Source organism: Acinonyx jubatus, chromosome A1 (genome assembly GCF_027475565.1).
Source record: "Acinonyx jubatus isolate Ajub_Pintada_27869175 chromosome A1, VMU_Ajub_asm_v1.0, whole genome shotgun sequence".
Lineage (NCBI taxonomy): Eukaryota > Metazoa > Chordata > Mammalia > Carnivora > Felidae > Acinonyx > Acinonyx jubatus.
Genome location: NC_069380.1, coordinates 79,021,969 through 79,038,940, shown reverse-complemented (window position 1 = coordinate 79,038,940; position 16,972 = coordinate 79,021,969). Strand labels below are relative to the sequence as shown.

At 46.5% G+C, this 16,972-nt stretch overlaps 1 protein-coding gene across 1 annotated transcript in view; it reads left to right on the top strand.

The window, feature by feature from the left end:
* CARS2 (cysteinyl-tRNA synthetase 2, mitochondrial) overlaps positions 1-16,972 on the top strand; it is a 44,846-nt gene that overhangs the window by 13,398 nt on the left and 14,476 nt on the right. The window contains exons 6-8 of the mRNA XM_027065221.2: positions 1,957-2,040; positions 4,230-4,359; positions 16,779-16,912. Coding sequence (XP_026921022.1) covers positions 1,957-2,040; positions 4,230-4,359; positions 16,779-16,912 — 348 coding nt within the window. The remainder of the gene's footprint in view (positions 1-1,956; positions 2,041-4,229; positions 4,360-16,778; positions 16,913-16,972) is intronic.

Sequence of the window (16,972 nt, the reverse complement as noted above, 5' to 3'; positions counted from 1 at the left end):
GGGCCAGCGAAATCGGGCTGTGGACATCCTGACCCTCCCACGTGCACCTCTGAGTAAGAGAGCACCCCACATAACCCGGGTCGTTATCCGACCGAGGTGCTGGACAGTCCCTACCGCATCCTGTCCTCCGCATATTCACGCCCTGCATTTGTCCCTGCCTCTCCCAGCCTGGTCCCCTGCTGGCCGCCCACTGCCCGGGACTGTGCCTTCTGTCTGTGTTACCACTGGTCAGCTATTTGGGGGGGGCCCTTCCTCTGGCTGTGTGTGTGTGTGTCCCTCTGGCCGAGGTCTCCTGTCCTGGGAACTTTTCTCCTGGCATTTCTGTCTCTGGGATGTCCTTCACTCTCAGCTGCACCCCCTCCCCCTCCCCCCGGTCCTTCCTGATCCAAGTCCCACCTGTCCTGGACCCCCCAACCAAAGCTTTCTCCCTCCCAGGACGCTGCTTCACCACTCGTGGTGGAAAGCGGACTTCGGCCCTGTTCTGGTGCCGGTGCTGTGTGGTTGGTAGCCGGGCACGTGCTGCCTGAACTTGCTGGTCATGCCCTTGTGTTTTGTCACTTTTTGTCACTTCTGGGGCCACAGGAACCTTGTGCTGTTAATGAATGACCCACCAGTACGCCCAGCCTGGGGCTAGGAGAAACGGGTATTGCGACGCTTGTTGCAAGTAAATAGCAAGTTAAGTCACAGACTGTAAGGCCTGAGGGTGGACACAGCTTCTGCAGGTCACTGGACTTACTGGCCGGAAGCATTCTTCTTGCAGGGGTCTTGGTGGGAGCACAGACCCACATGAGGGGCCCCGGGTCCCCCAGGTCCCCGGACCGTGCGCTGCCTCTCTCGGTAACCTCTGTGTACACAAGAGCATGCGTTTTTGGTTTTGTTTTTCCTTTACCTTATTTAGATTTTGTTTCCAAAAAGAACTTGTTTTTAAGGGGCTTAGGGGACTGAACTGGAGTTTGCTCCAGAAAATACAAGAATTGTTTCCCTGTTGCCACCCTGTGACGTGGAGTGGGACGCACCACCCGGAGGGCAACCCTCACGAGGGGCAGAGGCGCTCATCCGAACGCGCTTTATCATTTTATTACTATGCTTTATTGTCAGTTTTTAATAATGACAGCGTAAATGTAATGAAGTCAAAGTAAATTGACGTTAACTCAAACTCCATTAATTTGAACTTTTCAACAGTTCTGTAAAATCTCGGTTGTAATTTGAATTTTGAACTCTTTGAGGAAACAGTTCAGCAAATCGGTAACATGAGCAAAGGTGAGGAGAATTGTCTCCTTTTTGAGAGCGTGTTGACGTTCTGATGTGGTGGACAGCAGCTCCCAGTGTCCCTACTTACCTCCGGCGTAGCTTGGGCTCCGATATGAGCTCTGGGAGAAGGGGACAGGCCGGGGCAGCACCCAGCCACCCAGGGCCCTTGTGCCAAGTCCTTCCCCGCCCCACCCCCACCCCCAGTCAGGATAGAGATCTGATGTCACAGTCCTGGCTGCTCAGCACGGGGCTCCTTCCTGCGGGGGGGTGGTGCTCCAGCACCCGCTTCCCCCTCGTCCATCAGGGTGCTCGAGTGTGGAGGTGTTTGGGCTCCAAGTGAAGAGATGGTCGTAGACATATCTGGGTCGAGACGGCTTTTTGGAGCCGCAGAGCCCAGAGCTGAACGCAGGCCGCGATAACACTCCCTTTCCCCTCTCATGAAAAAGAACCATGTCGTTTGATGTAGATCTTACACTTGGGTTTTCACACCCACTCTGGATGTTCGTGATGTGTGCAAATGCGTGCTCTTACGAAATAGTGGTGGTGGCATGAATTCTGAGTTAGAGACAGAACAAAGGGGCCACGTGAAGGCCAGATGCCAGATTCTGAGTTTGAGTCCTAATTACCGGTCAGCTCCCAAGCCTGTGTAGATGCTGATACTTAAGACTGAGAAATGATGAATTTCTAATTACCTTTGTAAAACAGGCAACGTCTACTTCGATCTGCAGTCAAGAGGAGACAGGTACGGCAAGCTCGTGGGTGCGGTCCCCAGTCCCACCGCAGAGCCAGGTGGGTGCACACCCCCCCTCCCCTGTACTCAGCCTCCCCCTCCCCTGTGTTCAGCTTCCCCCTCCCCTGTGTTCAGCTTCCCCCTCCCCTGTGCTCGGCCATGGTGATGGCGCCAGACCGTCCATCCCAGCTGTGCTGTGCATTTAAGTCCCTATTTTCTAAGAGAGGAAATTTGTGGAGTATGAGGTTCACACGGCAAGTCGTGAGTCTCCCCCAGCCCTTCCCCAGAGAGCACACGTTCACGGTGTCCCATCTCCCCACTCTCCTCTGCCTTGCTGGTGTGTTCAGTTCCACGTGTACTTGGCCATACGTTACATCCCGTAGGTATTTTACCATATAGTACGTTCCTAGGGGATTTTAATCTCTTCCTGCAGTCCCTTCTGTTCCAGTGACTGTTAGAATGAAGCTATTTTTGTGGAGAAGAAATGTGTATAGAGAAGTAAATTTAAAATAATTTTAGGGGCGCCTGGGTGCCTCAGTTGCTTAAGCATCCGACTCTTGATTTTGGCTCAGGTCATGATCTCACGGTTCGTGGGATCGAGCCCCGCGCTGGGCTCTGTGCCGATGGCACGGAGCCTTCTTGGGAGTCTCTCTCTCCTCTCTCTCAGCCCCTCCCCTGCTCTCTCTCTCAAAATGAACAAACTAAAAAAAAATAATAATAAAATAATTTTAAAAGGATACTATTTAAAAGCACCAAATAAAAACAAGCAAAATCTCAAAAGACAAATTGTCCAAGTCATTTCTGTCTTAAGGCATTATCCTCTGCTCTATAAACAATACCATTTAAATTTAATTACTGACAGTATTATTTGACTCCTCAGAAATGGTGTCTGTTACTCTTAGTAGTATCCTGCTCCCCTTCTGAAAGGCCAGAACCGAGGACCGCTGGACTGGCCACACGTGTTCATATGTGGTGTGCCCCCTGGAGTCAGAGGACGAGCCTCTGAGACACATGTTCTAGCATCAGCAACGCTTTTGTGTTTTGATAGACTTTATTTTGGGGGGCACTTATAGACTCACAGCAAAACCGAGGGGAAGGAACAGAGATTTCCCACATTCCCCTGCCCCTACTTGTGCACAGCCTTCCCCATTATCAGTGTCACCCACCGGAATAGGACATTTGTCATAGTGGACCTGTGTTACACATCATCACCCAGAGCCCATGGTTTAACATCAGGGTTCACTCCTGGTGTAGTACATTCTTTGGAGTTGGGCACATGTGTAATGACACGTATCCACCATTGTGTTATCACACGGGGCCACCTCCCTGCCCTCAGACCCCTCCCCGTGCTCCACCTGTCCGTCTTCTATCCCTCCTGACCCCTGGCAACCAAGGATCTTTTATCATCTGCATAGTTCAGCCTTCTCTAGAATGCCATAAAGTTGAAATCATACAGTCTGTGACCTTTTCAGACTTTTTTTTTCACTCAATACACATTTAAACGAAAATGTGCATTTAAGCCACTAGGCCCCACCAGGATGTGGGCAAAGGCAGAGCCCTTTGGGGACAGGGGACTCAACTACCTTCCACGTCTCTTCATGGCTTGATAGCTCATTTCTTTTTAGTGTCGAGTAATATTCCACTGTCTGGATACAACACGGTTTATCCACTCACCTGTCAGAGGGAATCTTGGCCGCTTCACGTTTTGGAACAGAGAGAGAGCCCAGTAGTGGCTCATCGTACAACCTCGTGTTATCTCCTGACCCTCCTCTTTGGGGTTTTCTTGCCCCTCCAATGTGATGGATATTCTGGTTTTTGGTGTGTGGTTTTTGTTGTTGTTATTTTTCTCTATATAATTCTCTTTTGGGGGGAAAAGTTACCCTGAAACTCATTTGCTGGCAAGTACAGCTTTCTCACAACAAGAATAAGGCAGAGAGAGCTCAGCCCAGTGCCCCCCTGGGAAGAAGCCTCAGTGTTTGTTATTTGAAATCCCGACTCGTTCTGCTTGGTGGGAGCTGGCCTTAGCTCTGCAGTGAGACGTCACAGTCCAGCATGTTTTAGATAAAAGCGTTGGGTAGTCCTTCCAGTGGCCACCTGGGGAGAGAGACCCGTGAATGAGAGATGTGAGGTCACTGATAGGAAGGCACATCTTTGGGATGTGCCTCCTGCCTCCGTCTGGTGGCGGTTGCTGTGTGGGTTTGCCTGTTGTAGATTCTCGCCCCTGATCGGTCACTTGATCTGTTGGCAGTTGATTCTGACAAGCGGCACCCCAGCGACTTTGCCCTGTGGAAGGCAGCTAAACCCCGGGAGGTGTTTTGGGCCTCTCCTTGGGGAAACGGGAGACCTGGCTGGCACATCGAATGTTCCACCATCTCAAGGTAAGGTTTTATGTTGCCGTGCTGGCTCACACAGTGCCCAACTTGGCTGGCACAGGGTGTGGGTGTGGACAGTGGGGACCATTCCGGGGCTTGGGAGGAAGGCTCTGGGCTCCAGAGGAAGGGACCAGCCGTAAGAAGGGAAACCAAACCCCGTCCAGTCTTAGCACCTGTTCTTTTTAGTGGAAAAGCCAGCAGTACAGGTCGGTTCTGGATTTCCCGTCACACACTGGACACTTCCAGGTGCCCCTTTGTCTTTCCTCTGCTGTGGGTTTGGGGTGGGCCCCTCAGGGACAGGGCACTAGACCACCTTCCTCTTGATTTTCTCCTTTTTTTCTTTCATTTTTTTATCTTAGTTCCGGTATAGTTAACATGCCGTGTTCTGGTGCACAGCGTGGTGATTCAACAATTTCGTACTTTATTCAGTGTTCATCACTATGAATGTACTCTTAATCCGCACCCCCTATAACCCCCATCCCCCGCCCACCTCCCCTCTGGTGACCATCAAGTCTCTATAGGGTTAAGAGTCTTTCTGGGTTTGTCTCTTCTCCTTTGTTCATTTTGTTTCTTAAATTCCACACATGAGTGAGATCACAGGTATTTTTGTCTTTCTCTGACATATTTTGCTAGCCTTTATTACGCTGTCTAGATCCATCCATATTGTTGCAAATGGCAAGATTTATTCATTGGCTGAATACTATTTTGTCGTGTGTGTGTGTGTCTGTATGTATGAGTATATATATATGTATGGGTGTACATATGTATGTATCTATGTACAAAACACTTTCCTTATCCATTCATCTATTGATGCACACTAGGGCCGCTTCCATAGTTTACCTCTTATGAATAATGCTGAATAAACATAGGAGTGCATGTATCTTTTTGAATTAGCGTTTTTGTATTTTGGGGGTAAATACCCAGAAGTCTGATGACTGGATCCAAGGGTAGGTCTATTTTTAACTTTTTGAGGAGCCTCCATACTATTTTCCACAGTGGCTGCACCAGTTTGCATTCCCACCAACAGCACATGAGGGTCCCTTTTTCTCCACCTTCTCGCCAACACTGGTTGTTTGTTGTATTGATGATTTTAGCCATTCTGACAAGTGTGAGGTAATCTCATAGTTTTGATTTGTATTTCCCTGATGATGAATGATGTTGAGCATCTTTTCATGTGTCTGTTGGGCATTTGGATGTCTTCTTTGGAGAAATGTCTGTTCACTTTGGCCCATTTTTCATTGGATTATTTGGGTGGTTTTGTGTTGATTTGTATCCATACTTTTTCCTCCCTCCCTCCCTCCCTCCCTCCCTCTTTCAAGTAGACTTCACACCCAGCATGGAGCCCAACACGGGGCTTGAACTTATGATCCTGAGATGAAGACTTGAACTGAGATCAGGAGTCAGACGCTTAACAGACTGAGCAACCCAGGAGTCAGACGCTTAACAGACTGAGCAACCCAGGAGTCAGACGCTTAACAGACTGAGCAACCCAGGCATCCCTGAGTTGTTTAGTTCTTTATGTATTTTAGACACTAGCCCTTTATCTGATATGTCATTTGCAGATATCTTCCCCCATTCAGTATGTTTTCTTTTAGTTTTGTTGATTGTTTCCTTTGCTGTACGGAAGCTTTTTATTTTGATGAAGTCCTAATAGTTTATTTTTGACTTTATTTCCCTTGTCTCAGGAGACATATCCAGAAAGATGTTGCTACGGCTAATGTCAGATCACTGCCTGTGCTCTCTAGAAGGATCATTACGGTTTCAGGTCCCACATTTAGAACCATCATCCATTTTGAGTTTATTTTTGTGGATGGTATAAGAAAGTGGTTGTTTCATTCTTTTGTATGTAGCTGTCCAGTTTTCCCAACGCCATTTGTTGAAGAGACTGTCTTTTTCTCTTTTTCTTGCATATTCCTGTCTTCTGTGTTGAAAATTGACCATAGAGTTGTGGGTTTATTTCTGGGTTTTCCATTCTGTTCCATTGATCTGTGATGTCTGTTTTCACCAGTACTATGCTGTTTTCATTACTAACACAGTCTACAATTGTGATATCTCCAGTTTTTTCTTTTTTGAGATTGCTTTGGTTGTTTGGGGTCTTTTGTGGTTCCATACAAATTCTAGAATTGTTTGTTCTAGCTCTGTGAAAAATGCTGTTGGTATTTTGATAGGGATTACAATAAATGTATAGATTACTTTAGATAGTATGGACATTTTAACATTTGTTCTTCCAATCCATGAGCATGGAATGTCTCTCTTTTTAAGTGAGTTCTATGCCCAGTGTGGGGCTTAAACTCACAACCCCCCAAATCAAGAGTTGCGTGCTCTACCAACTGAGCCAGCCAGTTTTGTTTTTTTGATGAGTCTGGCCAGAGGTCTGTCAATTTTTCTGATCTTTTCAAAGAACCAGCCCCTGGTTTCATTGATGTGTTCTCTTGTGTGTTTTTTTTGTTTGGTTGGTTTTGTTTGTTTTTTAGTTTGTATATCATTTATTTCTGCTCTAATCTTTATTGTTTCCTTCCTTCTGCTGGTTTGAGGTTTTGCTTGTTCTTTTTCTAGCTCCTTTATGTGTAAGGTTAGGTTGTTCATTGAGATTTTTTCTTGCTTCTTGAGGTAGGCTTGTGTTGCTATCGACTTCCCTCTTAGAACCACTTTTGCTGCATTCTAAAACGTGTGGACCATTGTGTTTTCATTTTCATTTGTTTCCATGTAATGTCATTGATTTCTTGGTTGATCCATTCATTATTTAATAGCATGTTATTCAATCTCCCTGTATTTGTAGTTTTTCCAGATTTTTTTCTTGTGGTTGATTTCTAGTTTCATAGTGTTGTGGTCAGAAAAGATACATGGTATGACTTTGATCTTATTCAATTTGTAGAGATTCATTTTGTGGCCTAATGTGTGAACTCCTCTGGAGAATGTTCTATGTGCACTTGAAAAGAATGTGTATTCTGTTTTAAGATGGAATGTTGTGAATATATCTGTTAAATCCATCTGGTCCATTGAAATGAGAGGGGTGTTAAAGTCCCCTATTATTGTGTTACTATCAATTAGCTCCTTTATGTTTGTTACTAACTGTTGTATGTATTTGAGTGGTCCCGTGTTGGGTTCATAAATATTTACAGTGACTATATCTTCTTGTTGGATCGTCTCCTTCATTATTATATAGTGTTCTTTGTTGTTCCAGTCTTTGTTTTAAAGTCTTTTTTGTCTAGCATAAGTATTCCTACCTGGCTGTCTTTTGACATCTGTTTGTATTATAAATGTTTCTCCATTCCCTCACTTTCGTCTGAAATGAGTCTCGGGGTGCCTAGGTGGTTCACTCGGTTGAGCGTCCAACTTGATTTTGGCTCAGGTTATGACCCCAGGGTCATGGGATTGAGCCTCACATCAGGCTCCATGCTCAACACGGGGATGCTCTCTCTTTCTCTGAAATAAAAAAAAATAAATAAAAAATAAAAAAAGATTTGAAATGAGTTTCTTGTAGGCATCTTGTATAGATGGGTCTTATCTTTTTATCCACTATCACCTTATGTCTTTTGATTGTAGCATTTAGTTTACATTCAAAGTAATTCTTGATAGATATGTATTTATTGTCGTTTTGTTACTTGTTTTGTGGTTGTTTTCATAGTTTTTCTCTGCTCCTGTCTCCTCTGGTGTCTGGTTTGCTGGTGCTCTTTAGTGATATATTTGAATTTCTTTCTCTTTATTTTTTTGCAATCTATTATTGGTTTTTGATTTGTGGTTACCTCTAGGTTTGTTTATATTGTCTCCTGTATATAGCAGTCTGTATGAGGTTGATGATCACTTAAGCTTTAACCAATTTTTTACTCTTAACCATGTTTTAGGTATATGGTGTCATACTTTACGTCCTTTTATTTTGTAAGTCCTTTGACTGATTTTTTTATAGATATACTTATTTTTACTGCTTTTGTGTTTTTTCATTTTCACACTCTTAGTTTGGTCTTCCCTTTCTACTCAGAGAGTCCCCTTTAACATTTCTTACAGGTTTGGTTTAGTGGTTATGAATTCCTTTAGTTTTTGTCCAAGAAACTCTTCATCTTTCCTTTTATGAGTGATAGCCTTGCCAGATAGAGTATTCTTGGATGCAGGTTTTTTTCTTTCAGTACTTTGAATATATTATGCCTCTCTGGCCTGCAGAGTTTCTGCTGTTCTGAAAAATTCGCTGATAGCCTTATGGGATTTCCACTGTATGTAACTGTCTTCTCTTGCTGTTTTAATTTTTTTTTTTTATCACTATATTTTGCCATTTTGATTATTCTGTATCTTGGTGTGGACCCCCTTGGGTTACTTTCCGTGGGGGATTTCTGTGCCTCCTGGATCCAGATATCTGGTTCCTTCCCCAGAGGAGGGAAATTTTCAGCTATTATTTCTTCAGATAAATTTTCTGTCCCCTTTTCTCTTATTCTGGAATCCCTATAACGTGCTTGTTATTACACTTGACAGGGTTGCTGAGTTCCCAAAGTTTATCCTCATTTTGAATTTTTTTTTTCCTCTCACCAGCTCAGTTTGATTACTTTCTGTTGCTCTGTCTTCCGGGTCATTAATTAGCTCCTCTGCTTCCTCTAGCCTGCTGTTTATTCCACCCAGTGTATTTTTAGTTTCGTGTATTGTGTTCTTCATCACTGTTTTTGTTTGGTTGTTTGTTTAATCTTTCTGTTAAGGGCCTCACTGACATCCTCCACTCTTTTCTCAAATCCAGTGAGTATCTTTACGATCCCTACTTTAAATTCTCTTTCAGATATAGTACTTACCTCTGTTTCACTCGGGTATCTTGCGGTTTTATCCTGCTCTTTCATTTCGGACATACCCCTCTCTCTCATTATATCAACTCTCTGTTTCTAGGTGTTGGGAAAGTCAGCTATGTCTCTTGCTCTTGAAAGTAGTGGGCAGTATGCACTTTTAACTTTTTTTTTTTTCAACGTTTATTTATTTTTGGGACAGAGAGAGACAGAGCATGAACGGGGGAGGGGCAGAGAGAGAGGGAGACACAGAATCCGAAACAGGCTCCAGGCTCCGAGCCATCAGCCCAGAGCCTGACGCGGGGCTCGAACTCACAGACCGTGAGATCGTGACCTGGCTGAAGTCGGACGCTTAACCGACTGCGCCACCCAGCTGCCCCTTTGCACTTTTAACTTTTAAAAGTCGGTATGCCTGACTTTTAACAAGGGGCACTGGTCCTTTTCCACGGGGGATGCCAAGCTGCTGTGGAAACAGGGTGGCTGGGGCTGCTCTGCGAAGTGTGCACAGGAAGGGGGGTGCAGTTTTAATAAGGTTTGTGTGTCCTCCCTGGGAGGTGACCAGCCACCCCACCGGGATCGAGGCCCCACAAAATATGTGGGTTGGGACATTCGGTGTTGGTGAGCTTCGGGTCAGTCTTCTGGGGAAGGGGACCTCAGCACTGGGGCTGAGTGAAGCATGGGGTAGGGAGGCAGTATAAGCAATTTAGGTCATGTCAGTGCAGTGCTGGTTCCCGCAGGTGGCTGTGTGTTTATGCTGAGGGGCAAGGGAGGGAAATGGTGTCTTCCATGGCCTTTGTTTCTGGAGGGATCTCCCTATGATCCCTGCCTCTCCAGATACGTCTGAGATGAGTAAATAGCTGTCCCTCCTGTATGCCCCAGGCTTTTTTCAAACTGTTGCTTTGGAGTTAGGACATGTGCAGGCTGTTTGTTGTGATCTCTCTTTAAGGGCAGACAGTCAGCTTCCTAACGCCCTCCTGGCTCTCCCAGAGCCTAGCTGCTGATTTTTTTTTAATTCTAGGTTTTTAATTTCTGCTGGTTGTAAGAACTCATGAAATTCGGCCTCTTTCACTTTCAAAGCCAAATGCTGTGGGTATTCATCTCCCCCGTGGGGGCTCCCTGGCATGAGAGTCTGTTTCTTGCCCTCCTGCCTGCCCCTGGCTCCCTCCCGACTGTGGTCAGCCAGGGCCATTTTAGCTCCTGACTGCATCTTTGCCCTGCCCACCCCTCTTTGATGTGGCCTCTCCTCTACCTTTAGCTGTGGAGTTTGTTCTGGGAGTCTTTGGGTCATTTTCTGGGTTACTTCTGCTGATGTGAGTGTTTTCTAGTTGTATCTGTGGGACAACGTGAGCTTAGGATCCTCCTATTCCACTGTCTTCCCAGCCTCTCCCTAGGCCACCTTCCTCTTACTTGCTCTTGGTTACCAACCCGCTCCCCAGAGATGGTTCTGGATCGGACCCCTCAGGCACCACCCCAGCTTCCCCTTTCCTGGCTCCTCAGTCTTCAGTCTGCCCACTCTCCCAGCTCTTCCTGGGCAGCACCAAGTACTGGATGTTTCTGTCTTGGGGATCTCCACAAACAGATGCTTTTGTGATCTCAGTTCCAGATTTGCAGGAATCTGCAGAATCTCCAGATTCTGCTTCTTTCTTTCTTTCTTTCTTTCTTTCTTTCTTTCTTTCTTTCTTTCTTTCTTTCTTTCTTTCTTTCTTTCTTTCTTTCTTTTTTTAGAGAGAGAGAGAGAATGAGCAGGGGTGGGGCAGAGAGAGGGAGGGGGAGAGTCCCAAATAGGCTCCGACTGCGTGGAGCCCAGTGCAGGGCTTGAACTCACAAATCACGAGAGCATAACCTGAGGCAGAGTCAAAAGTCAGGACGCTTAACTGACTGAGCCACTCAGGTGTCCTGTCTGCTTCTCATCTTACCATCTGCATTTGACCTGCTGTTGTCTCCAGGCATCCCCACGGACTCCTGAGGTCTCCTGAGGTCAGCAGTGACCCCCACCGCCAGCTGGTCAATGACTGGCGGTCAATACACCTGCCCTTTCCTGGGCTTCTGTGAAACAACTTTCTTCTGGTTTTGCTGGGGCCTCCTCCACCTTAGATCTCTGTAGACGGGTCCTCTGACTTCCCATGGTTCTGTCGGTAGCGAGATGCCCCTTTGTGTGTGTGTGTGTGTGTGTGCGGTGGGGCACACGGTAGGCGGCACACCGCATGTGCTCTCTTGTACAGGCGCGCCTCGTTTTACTGTGCTTTGTAGACGCTGCTGTTTACAGACTGAAGGTCTGTGGCAACCCTGTGTGGAGCAGGTCAGTTGGCATCAGTAGCATTTGCTCACTCTGTCTCTCTGTGTCACATTTTGGTGATTCTTGCCATAGTTCAAGCTTTTTTATTATCGTTATAGTTGGTATAGTTATCTGTGATCCGTGATATTTGGTGCTACTGTTGTGATTGTCTGGGGGCACGTGACCCCCGCTGGGTAAGATGGCGAACTTAACTGACATGTGTGTGTTCTGACTGCTCTGCCAACTGGCTATTGCCCCATCTGTCTCCCTCTTCTCGGGCCTCCCTATTCCCTGAGACACAACTGTGTTGAAATTAGGCCACTGATAAGCCCACAGTAGCCTCTAAGTGTTCAAGTGAAAGGGAGAGTCACACGTTTGCCACTTAAAAATTTTTTTGTTTTATCTATGTTTGAGAGACAGAGCATGGGTGGGGGAGGGGGAGAGAGAGAGGGAGACCCAGAATCCAAAGCAGGCTCTGAACTGTCAGCACAGAGCCCAGTGCGGGGCTCGAACCCACGAACCACGAGATGGTGACCTGAGCTGAAGTCGGACGCTTACCAACTGAGCCACCCAAGCGCCCCACGTCTCTTACTTGAAATCAAAAGCTAGAAATGCTTAAGCGCAGTGAGGAAGGCTTGTCAAGACTCAAGACAGGCCAAAAGCTGGACCTCTCGTGCTGAACAATTAGCTGCCTTGTGAATGTAGAGGAAAAGTTCTTGAAGGAGATGAAAAGTGGTATTGCGGTAACCACGTGAATGAGAAGAAAGTGAAACAGCTTTTCTACTGATATGGAGAAAGTGTTAGTCATCTGGATAGAAGATCACACCAGCCACAACATTCCCTTAAACCAAGCCTACTCTGGAGCAAGGCCCTGACTCTCTTTAATTCTGTGAAGGCTGAGGGAGTTGAGGAAGCTGCAGAAGGAAAGTCTGAAGCTGGCAGAGGTTGGTTCCCGAGCTTTAAGGAAAGAAGCTGTTTCTGCAAAAAGCGCAAGGTGGAGAAGCAAGCGCCGACCCAGAAGCTGCAGTGAGCTGTCCAGAAGATCTAGCTAAGACAGTGAATGAAGGAGCTACGTTAAACCACAGATTCTCAGTGTAGACAGACCACCTTTCTGTCAGAAGAAGATGCCATCTCGGACTTCACAGCTGGAAAGAAGTAGTCAATGCCTTGCTTCAAAGGGGACAGACTGACGCCCTTTTAGGGGCTAATGCAGGCGGCTGGTGACTTTAAGTTGAAGCCAGTACTCATTTACCATTCCACAAATCCTAGGGCCCTTAAGAATTAACGCTGAATCTATTCTGTATTCTGCAAGTGAAAAACAAAGCCCAGATGACAGCCCATCTGTTTACAACATGGTTTCCTGAATGTTGTAAGCCCGCTCTTGAGACCTGCTGCTCAGAGAAAAAGATTACTTTTAAATGTTTTTTTTTTTTTTAACGTTTATTTATTTTTGAGACAGAGAGAGACAGAGCATGAACGGGGGAGGGTCAGAGAGAGAGAGGGAGACACAGAATCTGAAACAGGCTCCAGGCTCTGAGCTGTCAGCACAGAGCCCGATGCGGGGCTTGAACTCATGGACTGTGAGATCATGACCTGAGCCGAAGTCGGCCGCTCAATCGAATGAGCCACCCAGGTGCCCCAAAAAAGATTACTTTTGAAACTGCTCGTTGACAACACACCTGGTCACCCAAGAGCTCTGATGGAGCTGCACAAGTTTAGCGCTGTGTTCCTGCCCGTTAACCCAGCACCCATTCATTCTACGGCCCGTGGATCAAGGAGTAATTTCAACTTTCAAGTCTTAATATTTAAAAAGCACATTTTGTCAGGCTATAGCTGCAGCAGAAAGTGATTCCTCTGGTGGATCTGGGAAAAGTAAACTGAAAACCTTCTGGAAAGAATTCCCCATTCTAGATGCCACCGGGAACATTTGTGATTCATGGAAAGAGGTCACATGTCAACATGAGTAGGAGTTTGGAAGACGCCAATCCAACATCATGGAAGAGCTTGAGGGGCTCGAGACTTCCGGGGAGGCAGTCCCTGCAGCTGTGGTGGAAACAGCAAGACAACTAGACTCAGAAGTGGGGCTGAAGACATGACTAAATGGCTGCATCTCAGGGTAAAACTTGAACGGTTGAGGAGTTGCTTCTTAAGGATGAGCAAAGAAAGTGCTTTCTTGAGATTCCTGGTGGAGACGCCATGGAGATTGGTGAAATGACAACAGTCATTTATGAAAGCTACGAGACTGTGTCATAAACTCAGTTGAAAAAGCTGCAGTAGGGTCTGAGAGAATTTTGAAAGAAGTTCTGTGGGTAAAATGCTATCAAATAGCTTTGCCTAAAACAGAAATCATTCATGGATGGGAGAGTCCATCGATGTGGCAAACTTTTGTATTGTCTTATTTTAAGAAACCACCATGGCCACCCCAGCCTTCATCAGTCACAGCCCTGATGAGTCAGCAGCCACCACCATCAGACAAGACTCTCCACCGGCAAAAAGATTACCAGCCACTGAAAGTTCACGTGGTGGTTTGCATTTTCAAGCAAGAAAGTATCTTTTCACTAGGGTGTGTACGGCGTTTTGTAGACAGAATGCTGTTGCACACTTAATAGCCGACAGTGTAGCGTGAACATTTATATATGCTGGGGAACCAAAAAGTTCATCTGACTGGCTTGTGATACTTGCGTTACTGCGGTGGTCTGGAACCGAGCCTGCGGAAATCTCCTGGGTTGCCAGAAATATCTTTTTCTCCCTCTGCACTGTGTCCGGGAACCACCTGCGGTGGTTCTCGAAGCCCATCATTGTGCCTCAGCTCCATGGCGCTGTGCTGTGAGGGTGCACCATTCAGCTAGCTGGGACCCTATGGATGAGCGTTCAGTTCCCAGTGTTTTGTTCTTATAAATACCTGCAGTGACTAGCCTGCAGTGAGTAACACTATTTATTTCCTGTTTCTGGAGGTGAGGGGCTTTTTAGTACCGTTAGGAACCCATGATTTTCAGACATTTGATGTGTTAGCCTTCATCGCAGATGTTTATTATAATAAGCAGTTTTAAAGATTAGAAACATAGGGGCACCTGGGTGGCTCAGTCAGTTAAGTGTCCAACTTCGGCCCAAGTCATGATGTCACGGTTCGTGAGTTCAAGCCCCGCATTGGGCTCTGTGCTGACAGCTCGGAGCCTGGAGCCTGCTTCAGATTCTGTGTCTCCGTCTCTCTCTGCCCCTCCCCTGCTCACACTCTGTCTCTGTCTCAAAAATAAACATTAAAAAAAAGAATTTAAAAAAGAATATTAAAAAAAGAAACATAAAATACAATTAAGGCAAACATATCAAAGAGTCGGCTACGCCCAAACTTGAAGACCAGCAAACCCAGCCCCCTCGAGTTGGTCACCGTGTGGTGCTGTTTGCTGGCCAAGTCTGAGCGCACGCGTCGGGCAAATAATGCCCCAAGACAGCACTCTGCCCCAGCCCCCTGACCCCAGACTGGCTTCCTTGTCCGGGGACGCTTTTTCCGTTCCACGGGGTGGGAGGCCCACGTCCTCCGGGACCCGCCGATCCAAGTTGCGTTCGTTCCACTGATGGCCTAGAAGGGATGCTTTTCCACTGCGCCTCCCCTCCTGTCCTCACCTGTGATGATGTCCAGATGACTCTTCTGGAAACGCATCCAGGAGTTCCAGGCCCAACTTTTTGTTAACAAACTACCGTACTGTCAGTCCTACTGTATACACTTAGGTGTATATATAAATGCTTTTGATTTAAGAGCAACGTGGGCTGCATATTAGGTTGTAAAAAGATACTTATTTGTAGCTTCGAATAATTTCTCTAAAGCAGTAGAAAAAATGAACTAAATTTCAAATTAATGTTCCCATTAAATATTTTTGTTGAAATCTAATGAACATAGACTCCTCGGTGTTCTCTTATATTGAAACAGATCTAACATATGGACAAGGATAGAAACTAATGTAAGCAACAGCAAGGATCCACAGTGTAGCTTTATTTTTTCTTTTAAGTAACCTCCACGCCCAACGTGGGGCTTGAACTCACAACCCCGAGACCAAGGGCCGCAGAGCCAGCCCGGCACCCCCTCCCCCGTTTAGCTTTGTTAAACCCTCATGCTATCAGCTTTGTCTCTGATCTTTGTAAGAACGAATCACTCATTATAAATAGAAAGGAGCCTCTGTTGCTCTCCTCCCTAGTCCTGCCCCTCCTGCCTCATGCCCCCGTGCGGTGTTTGAACCAAGACTCCGAGATTCTCTAAGCCCGTCACCAAGGATGTACAAGAATGGGCTGGCAGGTTTTTGCCACGCCTGGCATCTCTGTGGCCAGCGTGGACGTGGTCTTTCCAGAGCCGGCCTGGTGGGAGAAGAGTCAGCTTTCAGCAGAGGGAGCTCAGCGAGGCTATGGCCTCTTTGGAAATGTCTTTTTTAACCACAGTGTCTGCACCCGCAGCCCCTCTGAGCTCTGGGACGGGGAGGGGACAGGTGGCTGCATCTGCCCACAGGCCCGCGTTCCCCCCATGCTGACCGCGTGTCTCCGTGTCGTCCGAACCGTCCTGCTCAGCCTGGCCTGTAGGTGCTGGTGCCTGTTGCTTCGCAGGTGCTCTGGGGACAGAGCTGTAGGTTTTAGGGTGCAGTTTTGTGGGATGTGAGGTTTTCCGGGAACGCCACAGAATCAGACGAAGCAGACGTGCTGGCAGCTGAAATGCATTGCTTTGAATTTAGTTACCTTGTTGTTATTTATAAGTGATCACTAAATAGGTACATTTTCAAAAGCCATGACAAGAATTCTCTTGATTTTATAGTTCTCTTTTGTTAAAGTTGGAAAACCACTCAACTCTACCTGTTGAAGAAGAAAACATAATTTTGTTGTTTTTAAAAACTGTATTATAGGTGAATATTGTAGGTATTTTCCATTTGAAAGACATTCTTCTTTGGGGCATCTGGGTGACTCAGTCGGTTGACCATCCAACTTCGGCTCAGGTCATCTCACAGTTAGTGGGTTCGAGCCCCACGTCGGGCTCTGTGCTGACAGCTTGGAGCCTGGAGCCTGTTTGGATTCTGTGTCTCCCTCTCTCTCTGCCCCTCCCCTGCTCGTGCTCTGTGTCTCTCTCTGTCTCATAAATAAATAAACGTTAAAAAAAATAACAAAAACAGTATATTGTATCCAGAACAAGGAGAATTAAGCCTCTTTACTAGGATGTAAAACTATGAATCAGGGATTTATGAAGTAAAAACAATTTCAGTTTCTCCCTTTTGCATCAGCTAAATGATCACACATACTGATTTTAAATTGAGATCCATTTGATCCTTGCACAAAGGCCAGGAGGGCTGGCTGCCAGACGGGGTCTGGAGACGCGTGCTGTTTGAACTGACCCCCCGCTCTGTGCTGTCCTGCAGCTTGGTGTTTGGAAGCCGGCTGGACATCCACTCGGGCGGGATGGACTTAGCTTTCCCGCATCACGAGAACGAAATCGCCCAGTGCGAGGCCTTCCATCAGTGCAGGCAGTGGGGAAATTATTTTCTGCATTCTGGTAAGTCGTGACTTCAGGTTGACTGTGCTCTATTTCGGTGCTGTCACTTCTGTCACAATT